Below are 16,835 nucleotides of genomic sequence, written 5' to 3'. Positions count from 1 at the left end.
GATGTGTTTACAAACTTACATATAAAAGCTTATGTGAAAAGACATTTGGTGAATTGTTTGAATGACCCGGTGTATAAAGTGCCCTTCAAGTAACTTCTTCCTTTTATATAAGATATAAGATATAAGTTTATGTGTGAAGCCTATGGGAAAAGCCATGTGCTTATCAACCTGAAACTACACTGTGTTTAGATGGCCACTCAGTGGCAGTGTTCACTCTTTTTTGTACAAGTGCTGAAGGTTATAAGTTTTCCCCAAGTACATTTTTAGCTGCATGCCATGTTTTGACCTGTGGTATTTGCTACCTTTATGTACTGATTTCTCATTTTACTGACTTATGTTCTGAGGATGTGGTGTGTATTATATTTTGTCTTTAGTATTTGTTGAGATGTGCTTTTTGTCTAGTTTTGGAAAAAAGCTCATGGATGCTTGAAAAGAATGTGTATCTGGTAACAGTTGGGCATAACAATAGCCATTGAATCTAATCTTCATAGATGCATCACTTATTGACTGTGTTGTTTACATCCTCTGGAATCCTTATTGATGTTTTGTCTGAGAGAGACTCCCTCAGTCCTAATGGGATTTACCATTTGCATTATAACCACCTGTTTAATTTACTGCCCCTCCATCTGAGCTTCTTAAAAGCAGAGACTGTGTCACATTGTGCCTAACATAACGAGGTGCTTGGTAAATATTTGGGGAGCAAATGAATGGCCAAATAAGTGGGTAGAGAACTTACCAGAGGGCATATAATATCTCCTAGCAGCTGGTAGATACTGACTGGATGCGCTAGAAGGAAGGCAGTTTGGCAAGCACGCCCTTCTGGTCACTTGTCAGATCTGGGCCTAGAATGGCTCCTGTGGGGGTAACAAGCCCTTTTAGGAAACAGGCCCAAGAGACACGGCCTCCTCAGGTTAACAGACTTGATAGCGTGGTGGTCTCCCTGGGGTCCCACTGTGCCAGGGAAGCTGGCACTGTGCCAGGGAAGCTGGAGAGCTGGCGCCTTCTCCTCAGGCGTCTCTTCCTGCCTACCACAGGTACGCGTTCTCCAGAAGGAACTTGCTGCATCCACCTCTGAAGACACGCACCCCTACAAGGAGGAGTTGGAGACCGCCTTGGAACAGTGCTTCTACTGCCTGTACAGCTTCCCTAGCAAGAAGAGCAAGGCCAGGTACCTGGAGGAGCACTCAGCCCAGCAGGTGAGGGTGTCCCCGCCCCTGCCCAGGGGAGTGGGGCTCAGAGAAGCAGGGGCGTGAGCACTCCTGGAGGACATCAGACACACACCTCTTGTGGTTAGTTGCACCAGGAGAATGAGAGCATGGTCAGATGTAGTCTGATCATAGGAAAAGGGTTTTCCTTGCAAAAACGAGCTTCGTAAATGTTGACCAATCATTCAAAAGTGCAGCATGGCAATTTTCAAAGGATTTCCTTTTCCAGTCGGATAATATGAATAATTCCTTAGAGGTTTTCATTTGTTTTTGTTGTTTGGGTTTCAAGCACTCATGGCTTGTCAGTACTGTCATTTATTCTTACCAATTCCATTCCCTGAATGTAAGCTCCTTGGGCAGGGCCCCCACTGTGGTCCCATGTAGAATGCAGACCCACCCTGGTCCAGAGCAAGCAGTGGGGCAGCTGAGGCTTAAGGAGAGGGTCAGTGGCCTGGCCACAGTGCCCACTCGTGATTGAACCTACCCTCTGGCTCAGCCATGTGGACTCAACAGAGTGTGGCCCTCAGTTTCCAACATTTGTCTTTGTAAAGGCCGGGCTTATGCCAGTTCATTTTTCTGCTCTTCAGACATTTGGGTTTGGGAATTAGAGTGAGTATGCAGATTTTTAAAAGTATATGGGACTTTTTCTACACTCTAACATATTGTAACCTTGTCTGCATTATTTCCATGGAAGAACCTTTCCCTTTCTGCTTTACCCTGACTGTACTGTGATCTGCTTTCTGTCTTTTCTCAAGGTGGACCTTATATGGGAGGACGCTCTGTTTATGTTTGAGTATTTTAAGCCCAAGACCCTTCCTGAATTTGACAGCTACAAGACCAGCACTGTGTCTGCTGACTTGGCCAACCTTCTGAAGAGGATCGCCACCATTGTGCCCCGCACAGAAAGGCCGGCCCTGAACCTGGACAAAGTCTCTGCCTACATTGAGGGCACCTCGGCCGAGGTAGGAACTGAGCATGGTGGAGCTGTGTCCCATCATTTTTCCCTCCGGCACTGCTGCTTCTGCACCTTGTCTGCTTTCCTTGCTCTATACCAGAAGTCAGGTCCATGAGAAGCCTAGTGTCTGTCCTGTGCTAATGTGAATGGTCCTGGGTTTGCAGCGTTACTGGTCACATCTGAGACCCTGACTCCATCTCCCCTTATCCCGCTCCCTCACCTGCCAGGTGCCCTGCCTTCCAGAAGGGGCCGACCCCTCCCCTCCGGTGGTGAATGAGCTCTACTACCTCCTGGCTGATTACCATTTCAAAAACAAGGAGCAGTCTAAGGCTATCAAGTTCTACATGCATGACATCTGCATCTGCCCCAACAGGTCAGTGACCTGGGCATACGGCCAAGCAGGGAGGGTTGGGGTGACCCCAGCTCAGCAAACCCTTTCCTGGGCCAGGTTGGGGTTTCCCTGCCATAGCAAAGAGATTAGGGGAAAAGGAATGAGAAAGTATGGTTAGCACTCTGCAGTTATTAGGAAAGGCAAGAGACAGGTTCTTCATAAAAAGAGGAGCAGTGGAGAAGGCTTCCTTCCAGAAGATACCTGGGATGAGCACTGGCCTCAGAGAAGGTATGAGGTTTCCATCTGGATCCAGGCCAGCAGGGCAACGGGGTGCCATCTGGTTCCATCCTCCTGGTTGAGTGCTGCCTCCTTTCCTGGCTCCTGGCCCTGGGAAGTGGGCTGATGTGTACTATGTGTCTTTAGCTAATGGTTGTTTCCTTATTTTGGGGAAAGGGGAAGGTAATAGAAATACTTAAGCTAGGAGTTCTCTTTCCTTGCTCTGATGCAAGTGTTGGCAGTAGCAATTGTCATGACAGTAAAAGTAGGAGAGCCTATTGTATGTGAGGCTCATGCTTTCTTCCTGCTGAGCCCGGGTGGCTTTTTCTTAAATTGTAATGGTTGGCCTGTTCATCCTGAAAGGGCTCTGCTAAGCTCATCAAGTCTGATTCATTTGATTGAGAGGGAACATTTTCTCGTGGCCTCCACACCTAGGAGGTAAGCCTTGGGTCGAGATAAGCTTTGTATCTGAAGGTCCAGAGTAGTGTCTGTAGGTAAAGTACTCGGGCCAGGCCGCAGAGGCTGCCCATCCTCAGGGGAAAATGCAGAGCTCCATCTTGTCAGGACCCACCTGGCCCGGGGGAGAGGGGCTGGGATCTGAGTAGAGAAACCATTTTACACAACCTCTGTAGCTTGTGGGAAAGGTTCTCCCAGCCCCCTTGTTGCTCAGCGTATGATTTCCTTCAGGCAGGGAGCCATGTATTGGTGGCCCTGGATGTCCTCTCTGGGGTCACTGTGGACCAGTTTGGTAGGGGAGATCCATGCTCAGGCTGGCTGAGTGCTCCTGCTCTAGGCAGTGAGGAGTCACCTCCTTTGCACTGCTGCCTCCATGTCTGAAAAGTGAGGGTGATAAGACCAGCCTGCCTGTGGAGAGGTGAGAGCCTGGCGTGACACCTCTCACCCAGCAGCCCTTTGGGTTACAAGACAAGGTTCGTGACAGCTCATTTGGGCCTCCTTCCAACTTGTACATGCACCGGTTCAGAGGGTGTCAATCTGTCAGGCTTGGCCTGCTGGCAGCCGTGCCGTAGAGGTGGGGTGCCCTGTGAGGACTGGCCCCAGGGCCAAGAGGAACTTGGTGGCCTAGTCCTGACCCTCCTTCATTCTGGCCCTCACGAGCAGGTGTCAGGGAAGACTTGGGCTCAGTGTCATCTTCTGTGCTGGCTAAGATGGAAGTTTGGATGCTGGCCTTTTCTTTACATTTTCAGAGCCTGCTAGACACAGGTGAAGCCCATGGCAGACAGCTGGGTGTGTGGTGGTGTGTCCCGGCCACAGTGTTTGTTGGTGGTCCCTGCAGGAAGAGCAAGTCTGCGAGAATGCTGGCGACAGCTTTTCTTGACCCATCCACCGTTCCATCTGCTCTTGCTCAGCTGGGATTGGGCCACCTTGGCCAGGGGTTTCATAGAGTGGCATTCTCTGGGGCAAGATGGGAGTAGGTCCCAATACAGCTCATCCCTCTGCCAAACAACTCTGAGCCCAGTGCTGGGAGCAGGCCTGCCCTACGTGAGTATCAGCCCAGCGCACAGGCTCTGGATGCTTCTTCCTCCTGAGTTCGTGGCATCGCTGGCCCTTGGGCTCCCTGCTGTCCTTGTGGGTCAGCACTCCCCGAGTGTGGGTTGTGCGCTGCTCTGCTAGAATCAAGAACCCTTGTCAGGACTTGGTTTTTGGTGACACACAGAGAAGCATTTTTTATTTTTGTGATGAGGTGTCTGTGTTCTTGGTCACTTCTATTTGTGGTTAGTGGTTTCCATTTTGGTACTCATGCAGGTATATGGGCACACACCGTGATTTGGTCCCTTCCCTCAAGGCAAGGGCAAAGGGGGTTGCCGAAGGCATTCTGGGAGGAATTAAGAGGGGAAACCCTCAGTGTGGAAGGATCTGGCCCTGGTGGTAAGTCCCTGACAGGGTTCCCCACCATCTGGAGGGGAGCTTGACACCTACCCCTATGCTTCCGCCCCCAGGGTGACTTGAGCAGAGCTCCGGATCCCAGGCCCTGAGGAGGAAAGGGTACACCCAGGGCCTCCACACAGGGGCTGAAGCCTTCATTTTTGCTATCCCCCATCATCACTTAAGCCTTCAGGCCTCTTTACTGCTCCTTTGCTCATACTTTTTCATCTTTGGGTGCCTGGAGTACGGCAGAAGCACGTATGAGCTTCGCAGGTCTGCTCTGCCCTTACCACACCTGGAGGACTGTCAAAAATAGTCCAGAAAGCTAGTTGGCCAGTTTTTTTTTTTTTTTTTAATTTTTCAACGTTTATTTATTTTTGGGACAGAGAGAGACAGAGCATGAACAGGGGAGGGGCAGAGAGAGAGAGGGAGACACAGAATCGGAAACAGGCTCCAGGCTCTGAGCCATCAGCCCAGAGCCTGACGCGGGGCTCGAACTCCGGACCGCGAGATCGTGACCTGGCTGAAGTCGGACGCTTAACCGACTGCGCCACCCAGGCGCCCCATCCAGTTTTAAAGTTAGTACAGCAGTAGGTCAAGAATTGTCAGCATGTGGAAGGTAGCATCTGTTATGTGATTGCTGTCTATTCTGTTGTCTGTACTTGCACTCAGGAAATTCCACTCTCCCAAGTGCCCAGAAGTTGTCTTGGCCTTCGTCGTCATCACAGCCTTTTACATTTTCCCCACCACTTTCTTTCAGGTGATCTCAGAACTGTAGGCTCTCAGCCATCCTGTGGTCCCCTTGCTCTCCATATTGCTTCTGGGAACTGAGGTGGACAGGGCAGGATGTGGTCAAGGTCCCAGAGGAAGGACCATGTAGCAACTACATGGCAGTGTTTTCAGGGTCTTGGCTGCTCCGTGCTTTTGGTCAGTGAGTGTGTTGATGGCAGGTGCTACCAGTGCGGGGTTAGGTGAGGTGGCAGCTGGATGAGAGCCTCCCTGTCACCTTGGATGGGCCATGCCTTGTAAAGCACCCCTTTTCCTTTCCATCAGAGACATTCTTTGGGTAACCCCTCTAAGCAGGGAAGCAAAGGGGAGCAGAGTCCAAGAGCTCACCATGTTAGCATAATTTGGGCTCGAGTCCATGGGGATTCTCTTAGAGCACTTACTGAGTACCTGCGGGATGCTGAATGGCCTAAAATACATGTCTTGTGGTGTCCCAGCAGCTCAGCTTTCTTGATACGGGTTTTCTTAGCCATATTTCATAGCTTAGAAACATGGAGTCCATGAGTGGTGGAGCTGGGCTCTGGGTCATGGCCTGGGACCACTCCCCTGGGGCCTGGGTGCCTTGCCCAGGCTACCATATCTGCAGTGCTGTAAGGGCAGCTGTGTGTTTACTGGTGCTTTTGTCATGACTGCAGGTTTGATTCCTGGGCAGGCATGGCCCTGGCCCGGGCCAGTCGCATTCAGGACAAACTGAACTCCAATGAGCTGAAGAGTGATGGTCCCATCTGGAAGCACGCCACACCTGTCCTGAACTGTTTCCGGCGGGCCCTGGAGATCGACAGCTCCAACCTGTCCCTGTGGATTGAGTATGGCACCATGTCCTATGCCTTGCACTCCTTTGCCTCGCGCCAGCTGAAGCAGTGGAGAGCTGAGCTGCCCCCTGAGCTCGTACAGCAGGTGAGGAGGGGCTCTGCAGAAGGGCTGCCATCCCACCCAAGTGCCCTCAGGTGGCCAAGTTCTGTCCCATCTGTTTTTTGCACTTGTCCTCACAACCATGCTGGGAGCTCATGGATGGTCCTTCTCGTGAAACTGAAGCCATACTGTGGTCAGTGACAGCTTAGTCCCTGGTCTTTAGACACCCAGTCTGGCATTGGTGAATTCAAGGCCAGGTTCTTATGATCTGGCTGGTCAGCCATCAGTTTTCCAGCAGTTGAGAGGCAGGGAAGGGGTGTTGGCCACCAGAAGTAGCTGTCTATTTCCGGTTCCCTTCATGTTTTATTTTACTTCATTTTATGTATTCTTTAAGTAGGCTTCATGCCCAGTGTGGAGCCCCGTGTGGGGTCCTGAGATCAAGACCTGAGCTGAGTTCGAGTCAGACCTTAACTGACTGAGCTACCAATGCGCCCCTTCCTTGTTCCCTTCAAAGGAACTTCTTGGGAATTTTGAAGTCCATCTTGGTAGGGGACTCCCCTAGTGCAGGTTGCTGGGTGTCTGGCCTGTGGGCCTTGGCTCCTTGAATTGGAAATGAAGGAGCCACATGACATTTTTGAGGCTGGTGTGGCAGTAAGATGACAATCCAGAAGGGTTTCCTAGGAGAGCAGAGTGCGGAAGGGGCCTGTTTCTTCTAGTGATCAAATGTGGTCAAAACCCAAATGAGATGATGACCTTCTTCATGCTGCCATTGGGTTGTTGAGGGAACCCAGTGAGAGAAGGTTTTCAACTGAGGCTTTCAGCTACAGCTGTGCCACTGCTGTCCTCTGATAGCCTCTGTGTCCTCGAGAGTGGACCTCTGTTGTCATACCCAGCCCCCCATTCCGACACCTGCCACTTTTCAGTGGCAGGCTCCCAGAATGCTTGGCCTCACAGTGACCCTGGCCTCCTAGCATTGTGCTAAGTAGGGGAAGTCCTAGGCTTGTACTGCAAAGAGGTAACAGCTCTTTGTTGCTTTTACTGATTTTATATGAAAGTGAGGTGTCCTTGGTGTTAAAAATTCAATTGGTATGGAAAAGCATAAATGAAGGGTGCCTGGGTGGCTCAATTGGTTGAGCATCCGACTTCAGCTCAGGTCATGATCTCATAGTTTGTGAGTTCAAGCCCTGCATTGGGCTGTCTGCTGTCAGCTCAGAGCCTGCTTCGGATCCTCTGTCCCCCTCTCTCTGTGTCCCTCCCCTGGTTATTCTCTCTCTCCCTCTCTCTCTCTCAAAATAAATAAGTAAACTTAAAAAGCATAAATGAGAATGTAATAATGACATAAATGTCACCCCTTTTGTATGTGGGTGACATCCCTACCCAACAGCACAGAGAAGAAGGGGAGGGGCTGCTGTCAGCACTAGCAAAGGGTCACAATGTGAATCCACTTACGGTGGGGCTCAGTTACCCTGGTAAAGGTGTGATTGGGACTTTATCTTAGTAATTAAATAATAATGAAAATAACTCCTAAGTCTTATGTTACTAGGGCTTTGGTGATCACAAGGATGTATTAATTCTTCAAACGAACCAAGAATGATTGAGTTTGGTTGGTTTGAGGGGAGCTTAATTTTCTAATAGTTTATGATAGCACGCTATGACGCTCCTTCACCTTGGCAGCCTAAATTTCGACAGCTACTTTTGCAGAAATACTTGAGAGCTATTTCCCTCTCCCAGGATTCTCTGACATCTTTGTGCCTTAGAAGTGTGTGTTGCGGTCTCTTCCTTGACCAGCAGTCCTCCCTTTGGGCAGTTGTCATCCATGTTAATTGTGCCTGGTGCTCATGTGCAAAGGCTTTGCCCACATTACTTTCATCAGCTTCATGAAATCCCGCATCGTTTGCAAAGTCCCACCTCTTTTGCAGAATTTGCAGTTTAACTTTGCAATAGGTGTGCATTATACCATCAGACTTGATGTGAAAATCAGCAAGAGACAGACTACAAAACTAATGAAGTGAGCTGGCAGGGATGGACCTTAGTGAAAATGCTGGGTGGATGTGCTATAAGAGCACAGGCTCATCTGAATGTTCCCCTGCTGTGATGACTGTTGTCACCCTGTGTCGACAGCCATGGGGGCCTCGGATTTCTCACACAAAGTCCTGCTGGACATCGGTGTGCTGTGCGATACACTTTGGGAAAGCCTTAAAAAGGCTACCCTTCTGTTTCCACACATTTCCCAGTCTCTGCACAGCACCCACACTTGACGAGGGTAAGCTGGAAGCACCATCTGGGGCTACTGTTTAGGAATGCCAGTGACCTCACCTTCTTCCCATGAGCTCTGGGTGTCACTGCCCCCTGAGCCCAGGACAGTTGTCTCAGGGTTCCAGACTCTGGGCACCTTGGCCCTAAGGTTTTTCCCTCTCTTTCTCTGCTCAAGTAGGTCAGCAAGGACAGTAGCTTCCACACCTGACTGGGCATCAGAACCTCTTTCGGGGGGGCTGGAGGGGGTGGGGAGCTGTTAAAAGGCTGCATCAGGGACTCATAGTCAAAAGCTGCACTTTAACAGGGTCCCTGGGTGGTTTACATGCAGCATCCAGGGGATAGGCCTGGCACCAGTGGCAGAGGACACAGGTGGAGGGAAGGGCAGTGTGGCCATGAGGGACCCTGCTAACCAGCTGACCAGAGACAGGTGTCGGGTTCTGTGACTGGGCCAAACCCTGGAAGAAAACGGGGGAGAGAAGAGCAGCATGACCCTTGTTTAACACTTATAGAAACCCCTCTTCAATTATACGAAGAAACACCTTCTTTAAAACAATTGGCGACAGTAAAGACAAAGCTAAAACCTTTTTGTCCCACCCCCTCATTTCACTCCTGCTTCAGAGCAACCTACAGTTTATCTTTCCAGACTTAAAAAAAAAAAAAAAATACGGTTATTTATGTATACATGTACTCCTAGAAAGAATGCCATGATTTATCTGTTCTTCCCTCTAGCCTAAATGCTGTCATGCTGTGTATGGCATCGAGCTTCCTTTTCACTCAGCACCATGTTGAGCTCTTCCCATGCCATGCAGCCCTATTTCTTGGTGACTGCCCTGCGCAAGGGCCCCTCCCTCCCTTCTGTTATTACTGCAGTGGCCGCAGGGCTGAGCAGGCTGGGAAATGGATCCTGGCAGTACAAGGAGCACTGACTATTATCCTCTACCGGGACTCACTGGGGTGGGTGGAGCACGGACCTTGAGATTCTGTCTCTAATCCTCCATCAGTGATGCCCAGTGGGATTTAGCAGAATAGAGGTTTTCCAGGAAGTAGATATGAGGAGAAGTCAGAATTCCTTTTCTGCCATTGGCACTTGAGGCTTTCATTTGTAGAACTCCCCTAGAGGAGGGAACTTGTGGCTCCCCTAGGAAGGGGCAGGAAGGGCAGAGAGTGGGCGACAGACAGGAGACACAGGTTGACTCCCTGCACACCTCTTTCCTTTGCTTGTTCTTTCTCCTGCATAGCTCACAACCTCTGTGGTTGAACTCCATTCGGATCCAGTCGAAGCCATTGGCCCAGGTATCGCAGGGCCTGAAACTGGGCTGCCAGGCCATCTTCCCAGAATGTAAGGTGGTGGCAGGAGAGATGGAAATCCACTAGGCATGCAGGTGTCTCAGCAGACAGGGAAGGAAGGAGGTTTTGCATTGTTGTCCAGGGTGAACACTGCCTCGCAGCGCTGCCCTATGCCTCCTGTTTTTTTTCCATCGCTGGCAAGGCAGTTTCCTACTATGAAGTATGTCATGGGGACACAGCCCCTTCCTTGGTTGCTAGAGCTATGTTTGGGTTTCTTGTGTCTGATCAGATGAGCTGTAGGGCACGTGTTAATAGCTATATAAGCTGCTGTGTTCTTCAGCTTCTGCCTGCAAACTTGCCAAAGGTGTCTGTTTTAGGAAAACCAATGCTTTCCCTTATTGTCCATTCTCAGGCAAGGGCAGTGGCTTTGGAGCCAGAACCTTCTGTGTGTCCTGAGGGAGGAACTTGATGTTTCTGCTGTGGTTTTGGTTGTAATTGGGCTGACCGTTCCTCGTGTATGGCAGTATTGTATGAACTGATATCTCCTTAGTCCCTCTTATGGGCTGGCCCTGGGCCAGGGACCCTGGCCATGGGGTGAATGAGGTGCCACAGCAGAGGGTGCACGTCTCGCTCTTGGATGGAGAGGAGGTGTGAGGATGTCTGGCAGAGCTCTGGAACATGCTGGATCCTCAGTGGCCATCCCTCCTGTTCTGTCTGAAGTGTTCTGACTGGCACAGCTACAAAAGACAGGAACTCTGGTAGCATGTGCTTTATGTGGGGCAGGGAGGGTGTTGGCCTCTTGGTGGGGATCTATGTGGTGCTAGGTGTCAGTTTAGATGGGGCTCTTCACAGTTGCCCTTCCTGTCTCAGTAGGTGGCTGTATGACCTTCAGTGGCAGAGCTGGGTGGGCAGAAGGCTAGTGACTTGGTTAAGGCCACGTAGTTACAGGGCAGTCATAACAAGACTCCACTGAAGTGTTTGCCTTATACTTAGATCTGCTACGGAATCTAATTTTGGAGGGGTATGATGGAGCCACTTGGCTTGTGCTGTGTTCTGGTCCTACACTGTGGTTCTTTCTATCATATCTCACTCATTGATGGTCTCTTTTCTTTTTCATTTTATTTATTTATTTTTAGAGAGAAAGGGTGCTAGCATGGGAGAGGGGCAGAGGGAGAGAGAGAGAGAGAGAGAGAGAGAGAGAGAGAGAGAATGAATCTTAAGCAGACTCCATGCTCAGTGTGGAGCCCTATGCGGGGCTTGATCTCATGACCTGGGATCATGGCCTGAGCCGAAATCAAGAGTCAGATGCTCAACTGACTCAGCCACCCAGGTGCCCCCCCGTTGATGGTCTCATGATTCTTAGGTGGTAATTTTCTTTCTTTTCTTTTCTTTTTTTTTTTTTTTAAGCTTATTTATTTATTTTGAGAGAGACAGAGCAAGCTGGGGAAGGGCAGAGAGAGAGAGGAGGAGAAAAGAGTCCCAAGCAGGCTCCACGGTGTCAACACAAAGCCTTATATGGGGCTCAAACTCATGAACTGTGAGATCGTGACCTGAGCCAAAACCAAGAGTTGAACACTTAACCAACTGAGGCACCCAGGCATCCCTAGGTGGTAATTTTCTTTCCCAGGAAGTGTTTTGCAGACCACTGGGGTAGCACCAGGCTGCTTTGTGTTGGCCCCAGGGCTATTGCTGCAGTGGGACATGGATACTGCTCTCACAGGCTGCAGGCAGAGCCTGGTGCCTGCAGCCTCTCCCTTCCTCTGGTCCCCAAGATGAGACTAGAAGAGGTCGCAGCCTCCCTGCCTCTGAGCGAGAGCCATGGAGATGAGGGCCTAGAGAGCTGCGGTGCTGGGAACAGCTGCCCCTGTGGCCCCACACAGTCAGGGTTTCTTCCAGCTCCTAGCCCAGGAGTTCTGGGATGAAGGGATGCACATACTTGATGGCTGACATCTCACGTCAGTGACACCTAGGTGCTGGCCCATAGCCCTAATACAGGGACTAGAAAAAATTGGAAAGCATCTTAGAGGTTGATCTTCTGTCCTAGCTGTTTCCACCTTTTGGTGTGTGAGAGGGTGGCTGGAGGCACAGCTCCAAGGCAGTGGGTCTTGGGTGGGGCTTAGGAATCTACCCTTATGTAAGGTCCTTCCGGAAGGGTGCAGAGGACAGGGTGGGAAGTCCCATGGTACCCCAGGGGTGCACATCCTCTTCAGTGCTGTGTTGCTAGGTGTTGGGGGTGTACATCGTGTCTAGCTCTGCTTGCCCACCCTAGTGAGCAGGTGAGAAAAGTGCTCACCGCGTGTAGGTGAGGGGGCTCATCTCAGAACATTGGCACTGGCTCTCGGTGTTCTCGGCCGCTGTTGGCCTGGCTTTCCTGGCAGCCCCAGCCTGATGCTGTCTCCCCTTCCCAGGCACAGGCCCTCACTGCAACCACAGTGAGGGTTGTAGTTGGGACCTTGAGAAGGGGGTCAGTAGGTACTTCATAATCTCCTAAACTGTGTCCTTCAGGGTGGGCTGGGGGGAAATAAAAGAAAGGACACTGGAGTTGACATGAGGTGACCTGGTTTCAGTCCAGCTCTGTGCCTTACTTGATGTGTACTTTGGTGTGGGGGGCGGGGGGCGTCCCTAGGCCTCTCCGCACTGTCCTCAGCTATGAAATGGTGATAACACTTCTGTGTCTCAGGGTCGTTGACAGGATGATAAATTTCGCAAGGAAGGCAGCAGGGCTTCCCTATGGGATAAGGCATGATCTTGTGCAGGTTCAGACCGTGGGCTAAGCCCAGCCTCGTCTCGTGGTCTCATTCCAGATGGAGGGCCGGCGCGACAGCATGCTGGAGACAGCCAGGCACTGTTTCACGTCGGCGGCCCGCTGTGAGGGCGACGGTGATGAGGAAGAGTGGCTCATCCACTACATGCTGGGCAAGGTCGCCGAGAAGCAGCAGCAGCCTCCTGCTGTTTACCTGCTGCACTACAGACAGGCTGGCCACTACTTGCACGAAGAGGCTGCCCGCTACCCCAAGAAGATCCACTACCACAACCCACCTGAGTTGGCCATGGAGGCCCTGGAGGTGACACTGTGCTGGCCGAGGGCAGGGAAGCAGGGCAGGGGTGGGCCAGTCTCTCTGTCTCCCTGGGGATGGGGCATGAGGTCCCAGTGACTCCCATGCAACCCGCTGGAAACTTCTCTGCGTTCAGCAGCTTTGTGTGCAATTAAATTAAAGCGGCCTTTCCTCTCTCTTTTAAGGAGTGCTTACTATCCTTTCTGGGAGAGGAGTGTCTTATTTGTATCTCCCAGAAGAAAATCATCTTTCTTCCTTAGCACATGTAGGTTCCAAGAACCTGACTCAGTGATGACATCAGTGCAGCACAGCATCTCCCAGTGCCCAGGGCATCCACACTGCAGGGTGGCAGGAGAAGGCTAGGTGCCCTTGTCCCTGGCGAGGCCATAGGGTATGCCCAGAGCACCCAGCTTGGCAGGACAGGGCCAAGGGAGTAGCCTGTTTTCTTGACCCCAGACTTGGGTCTTGCGCTGCTCCTCAAGAGAAGAGCAGTTGTTTACAGCTCAGATTTGCTTTTACGATATCTGAAACACACAACTCCACACTCTCCCCGATGCTCAGGGCAGTCCTGTGAGGCAGGCTGGGAGGCTGCAGCCAGCACATTTTGTAGGGAGGAAACTAAGCACACGGGTGAGGATCCAGATATACTTGGTCTGGCCCAGGACTTGCTGCTTCCAGAGCACTTTAGCTTTGCCCTTTCTGAGGCTGCGTGCCCAGTGCCTGCCAGTCCCATGTGCCCAGCAAGCTTCTTGGAGTTTGGGGTAGAATCTGCTTGTTTATTATGCCTTGTCTGCCTTTATATACTTTTTTTCTGATTATAAAATTAACACACATTCATGATTAAAATATATATAAGAATCAAACGTTCGGAAGTGTTTAAATTAAAAAAAATTTTTTTTAATATTTATTTTTTTAGAGAGAGAGAGAGAGAGAGCTGGGGAGGGGCAGAGAGAGAGAGAGAGAGAGAGAGAGAGAGAGAGAGACAGAAAATCCAAAGCAGGTACCACGCCATCAACACAAAGCCCAACATAGGGCTCAAGCTCATGAACCATGATCATGAGATTATGACCTTAGCCGAAGTTGGACACTCAACCAACGGAGCCACCCAGGTGCCTGTCAAACATTCAAGCTAAAGTCCCCAGTGATCCTATCCTCTTAACCCAATAATCCCTATTAACAGTCTGGGCATGTATTTATCTTTCTAGATTTTTCCCCTATTGACATATAGATACGTAGTAACATTTTCATACCGTTTTGCAACTGGCATTTTTTTTTAAGTTTATTTATTTATTTTGAGAGAGAGAGAGAGAGCAGGAGAGTGAGAGTGCATAGGGGAAGGGCAGAGCGAGAGAGGGGGAGAGAGAGAATCCCAAGCAGGCCCCGCACTGTCAGTGTGGAGCCCAATGCAGGGTGCACTTCTCTTCCACTTCTTCCTCAACAGGGTACAGGCAGGGCCTGCTCTTGCATGCATATCAGGGAGCACTTACGGGGGATTTTCAAGGGTCATTTAGTGTTGCATCCACAGTGTCCTGTGGCCCTGAAAGGTTATACTGATCAATTAGCATGTCTGTTTTCCCTCAACCATGTTAGTATTCTCTTTCCAATATTTGCTTGTGTGAACAAGCAGAAAAGTCTCATTTTTAAAAATTTGCCTTTGAAAAATGATGCCTGCTGAGTGGTTGACAGCAGCTTTTCAGGGACCATCTTCATAGGGTTCATGATAAAGTGTAGTTCACTTTCGTACTGAGCACGTCTTCAGCAGCTTCCTGGTTGCCGTCATTCCCAGCCCCAAGCCCCACGTCCTTCCCACTACAGCTCTTTCATGCTTTCCGCTCGGGCTGAGAAGGCTGAGACCTAGAGGACTAGTGTGACTTGCCCTAAGTTATTCAGCAGCAGAAGAGAAGGGCGGTTGGGGCCAGATCCCCTGCACCCAGGGCCCTCGTGCAGCACCCAACCCGTGTGCAGGAGGTAGCCCAGCCCTCAGGAAAACGACAACTGTGTTTTTCTTCCACGGTGTTTCTTTGACTTTTGGCTTCTGCTGCTGCCTGATAGAACCAATGAGCAGGCAGGATGGTGTGCCCGTGGGGTCCAGGGACTTAACAGGTAAGGAACTGAGGCCCAGAACACCATGCCGGCTCTCAGGAGAACAGGCATTCAGCTGCAACCTGTGGATATCTTACTTTAAAAGTGACATTTCTCTTAAGACTTTAACCCTGCCCTGGTGAAAACTCACCTCTGCTGTTGAACCCGGATTCAAAATACTGAACCTGCCACTTGGTTAAACTTTGCCAATTGAATACTTTGTGCTCTTCCGGCAGGGCCACCTGGGCATGTGTGTGTGCCCAGAGGTTTTCTGTGCCTAAAAATGGAGTTGCTCGGGTTAATTACTTGGGGCCACAGGCGGGCTAGCGGTGGAGGGGCTCTGGGTGTGGGCCCCTCTGTCCAGGATGCCCTCTTGAGAATGCTGCCTGGGCCATACCCCCTGGCAATCTCACCTGCATGGTCCTTGGCAGCCTCTCTTGAGAACCACCTCTGCGTGAGAGAGGCTGGTTAATCAGGGCCTGCAGCCACAGGGTTTCCCAGCCTTCGTAACACTCCTTGTGCCACCTGTGGGAGTCTGTGCCACAGGCGGGAGCTCACACTGCACCCACAGGTGGATGCGAAAGTCAGGCCAAGTGACCTGTAGAGGTGTCTGTGTCTGATGTGGCATTTACTTGGGAGCAGTAGAGGGCAGGGCGGACCAGAGTTTAATGTGGCCCTGGCCTTTCCTGGTTGTGGGGATTTGGGCATCTTACCTCAGACATTTGTAAGTGGAGGATTGTGGTGAGACTTAAGGAAGTGAAGAAAAGCACACGGCCCTGAATGATGCGGCGTGCCTTCTTCCCCTCACCCTGTACCTCCTGGGCAAGCTTCTCTAGGCCTACAGCACCCAGCTTGCCCAGGTGCAGGCACACAGACAGAAATCAACTGTTCTGCGCCTCAGAAATCAACTGTTCTCACTCAGGAGTCTGGAGTGTGGTGGGAGACAGGCGTGGAGGCTCACTTTGTATGGGCGCCAGGAGAGGGGCACACAGTGGGTGGCAGGGGCTGTGGTGGGAGGAGATGCCCACTGAGCAGAGGTGAGGGTTGTTATTCTCATTATCTTACCATCACTTGCCTGCATCACTGGCTAAACATTTAAGTTAGAATACTGAGAGTTTGTGTCCATTTTAACTGTCAGAGCTTGCTTTGAATGAGTTATGGGTTGGCTGGTTTAAAAGCGAATGAAAAAAGGCAGTGTGTGGTGGCCTGTCTCCTTGGTCAGTGGCCCTTTTCCAGTGTGGCTGATTGGCCTGTGGAACGGACCTAAGCAACTGGGAAGGCTGCTCACACCCAAGTATGATTCTCCTAGGTGTACTTCCGGCTCCACGCTTCCATCTTGAAGCTCCTGGGGAAGCCCGACTCTGGGGTCAGTGCAGAGGTCCTGGTCAACTTCATGAAGGAGGCTGCAGAAGGACCCTTTGCCAGGGGCGAGGAGAAGAACACGCCCAAAGCTTCAGAGAAGTAAGTAGCACCTCTTCACCTAGCAGCTTATCCCATGTGTACCCTGATGGCTCATTTACAGCAAGGTGGCATTAGGGGGGTTACTGCTGAGTAAACCAGAGCTCACTGAGTCTCTGGAACTCATCTGGAGACTCCTGGTTGCTGGACTAAGGTATTTCTGTTGAATCTGAGAAGGAGAGGCTGAGTGTGCAATCCCATGTCACCTCACGCTGGGGCCATGCCCGGGGCCACCCCATCCTCATGGGCAGGCCCTAAGGAGAAGCCAGCTCCTCCCCATCACCACTGGGGCACAGCTCTGTCCTATGCAGAACACTGTAGGAAAGCAGTTTTCATGTTGCAGACTCTTACTCCTGGGTCCTTTTCCAGGGCCTATACCAAGAGTGGGGGCCTTGTGAGGACCTGTC

At 51.0% G+C, this 16,835-nt stretch overlaps 1 protein-coding gene across 5 annotated transcripts in view; it reads left to right on the top strand.

The window, feature by feature from the left end:
* Positions 1-16,835, top strand: part of CABIN1 (calcineurin binding protein 1) — a 155,634-nt gene that overhangs the window by 55,128 nt on the left and 83,671 nt on the right. For all 5 annotated transcript variants that reach the window (XM_040443562.1, XM_040443564.1, XM_040443565.1 and 2 more), the window contains 6 exons: positions 1,035-1,196; positions 1,961-2,167; positions 2,388-2,533; positions 6,073-6,334; positions 12,637-12,897; positions 16,280-16,431. In XM_040443562.1, the coding sequence (XP_040299496.1) occupies positions 1,035-1,196; positions 1,961-2,167; positions 2,388-2,533; positions 6,073-6,334; positions 12,637-12,897; positions 16,280-16,431 (1,190 nt within the window). The remainder of the gene's footprint in view (positions 1-1,034; positions 1,197-1,960; positions 2,168-2,387; positions 2,534-6,072; positions 6,335-12,636; positions 12,898-16,279; positions 16,432-16,835) is intronic.

The sequence above is a fragment of the Herpailurus yagouaroundi genome, unplaced genomic scaffold (genome assembly GCF_014898765.1).
Source record: "Herpailurus yagouaroundi ecotype Mexico unplaced genomic scaffold, PumYag 191, whole genome shotgun sequence".
Taxonomy (NCBI): domain Eukaryota; kingdom Metazoa; phylum Chordata; class Mammalia; order Carnivora; family Felidae; genus Herpailurus; species Herpailurus yagouaroundi.
This window is presented reverse-complemented; position numbering and strand designations above follow the sequence as displayed.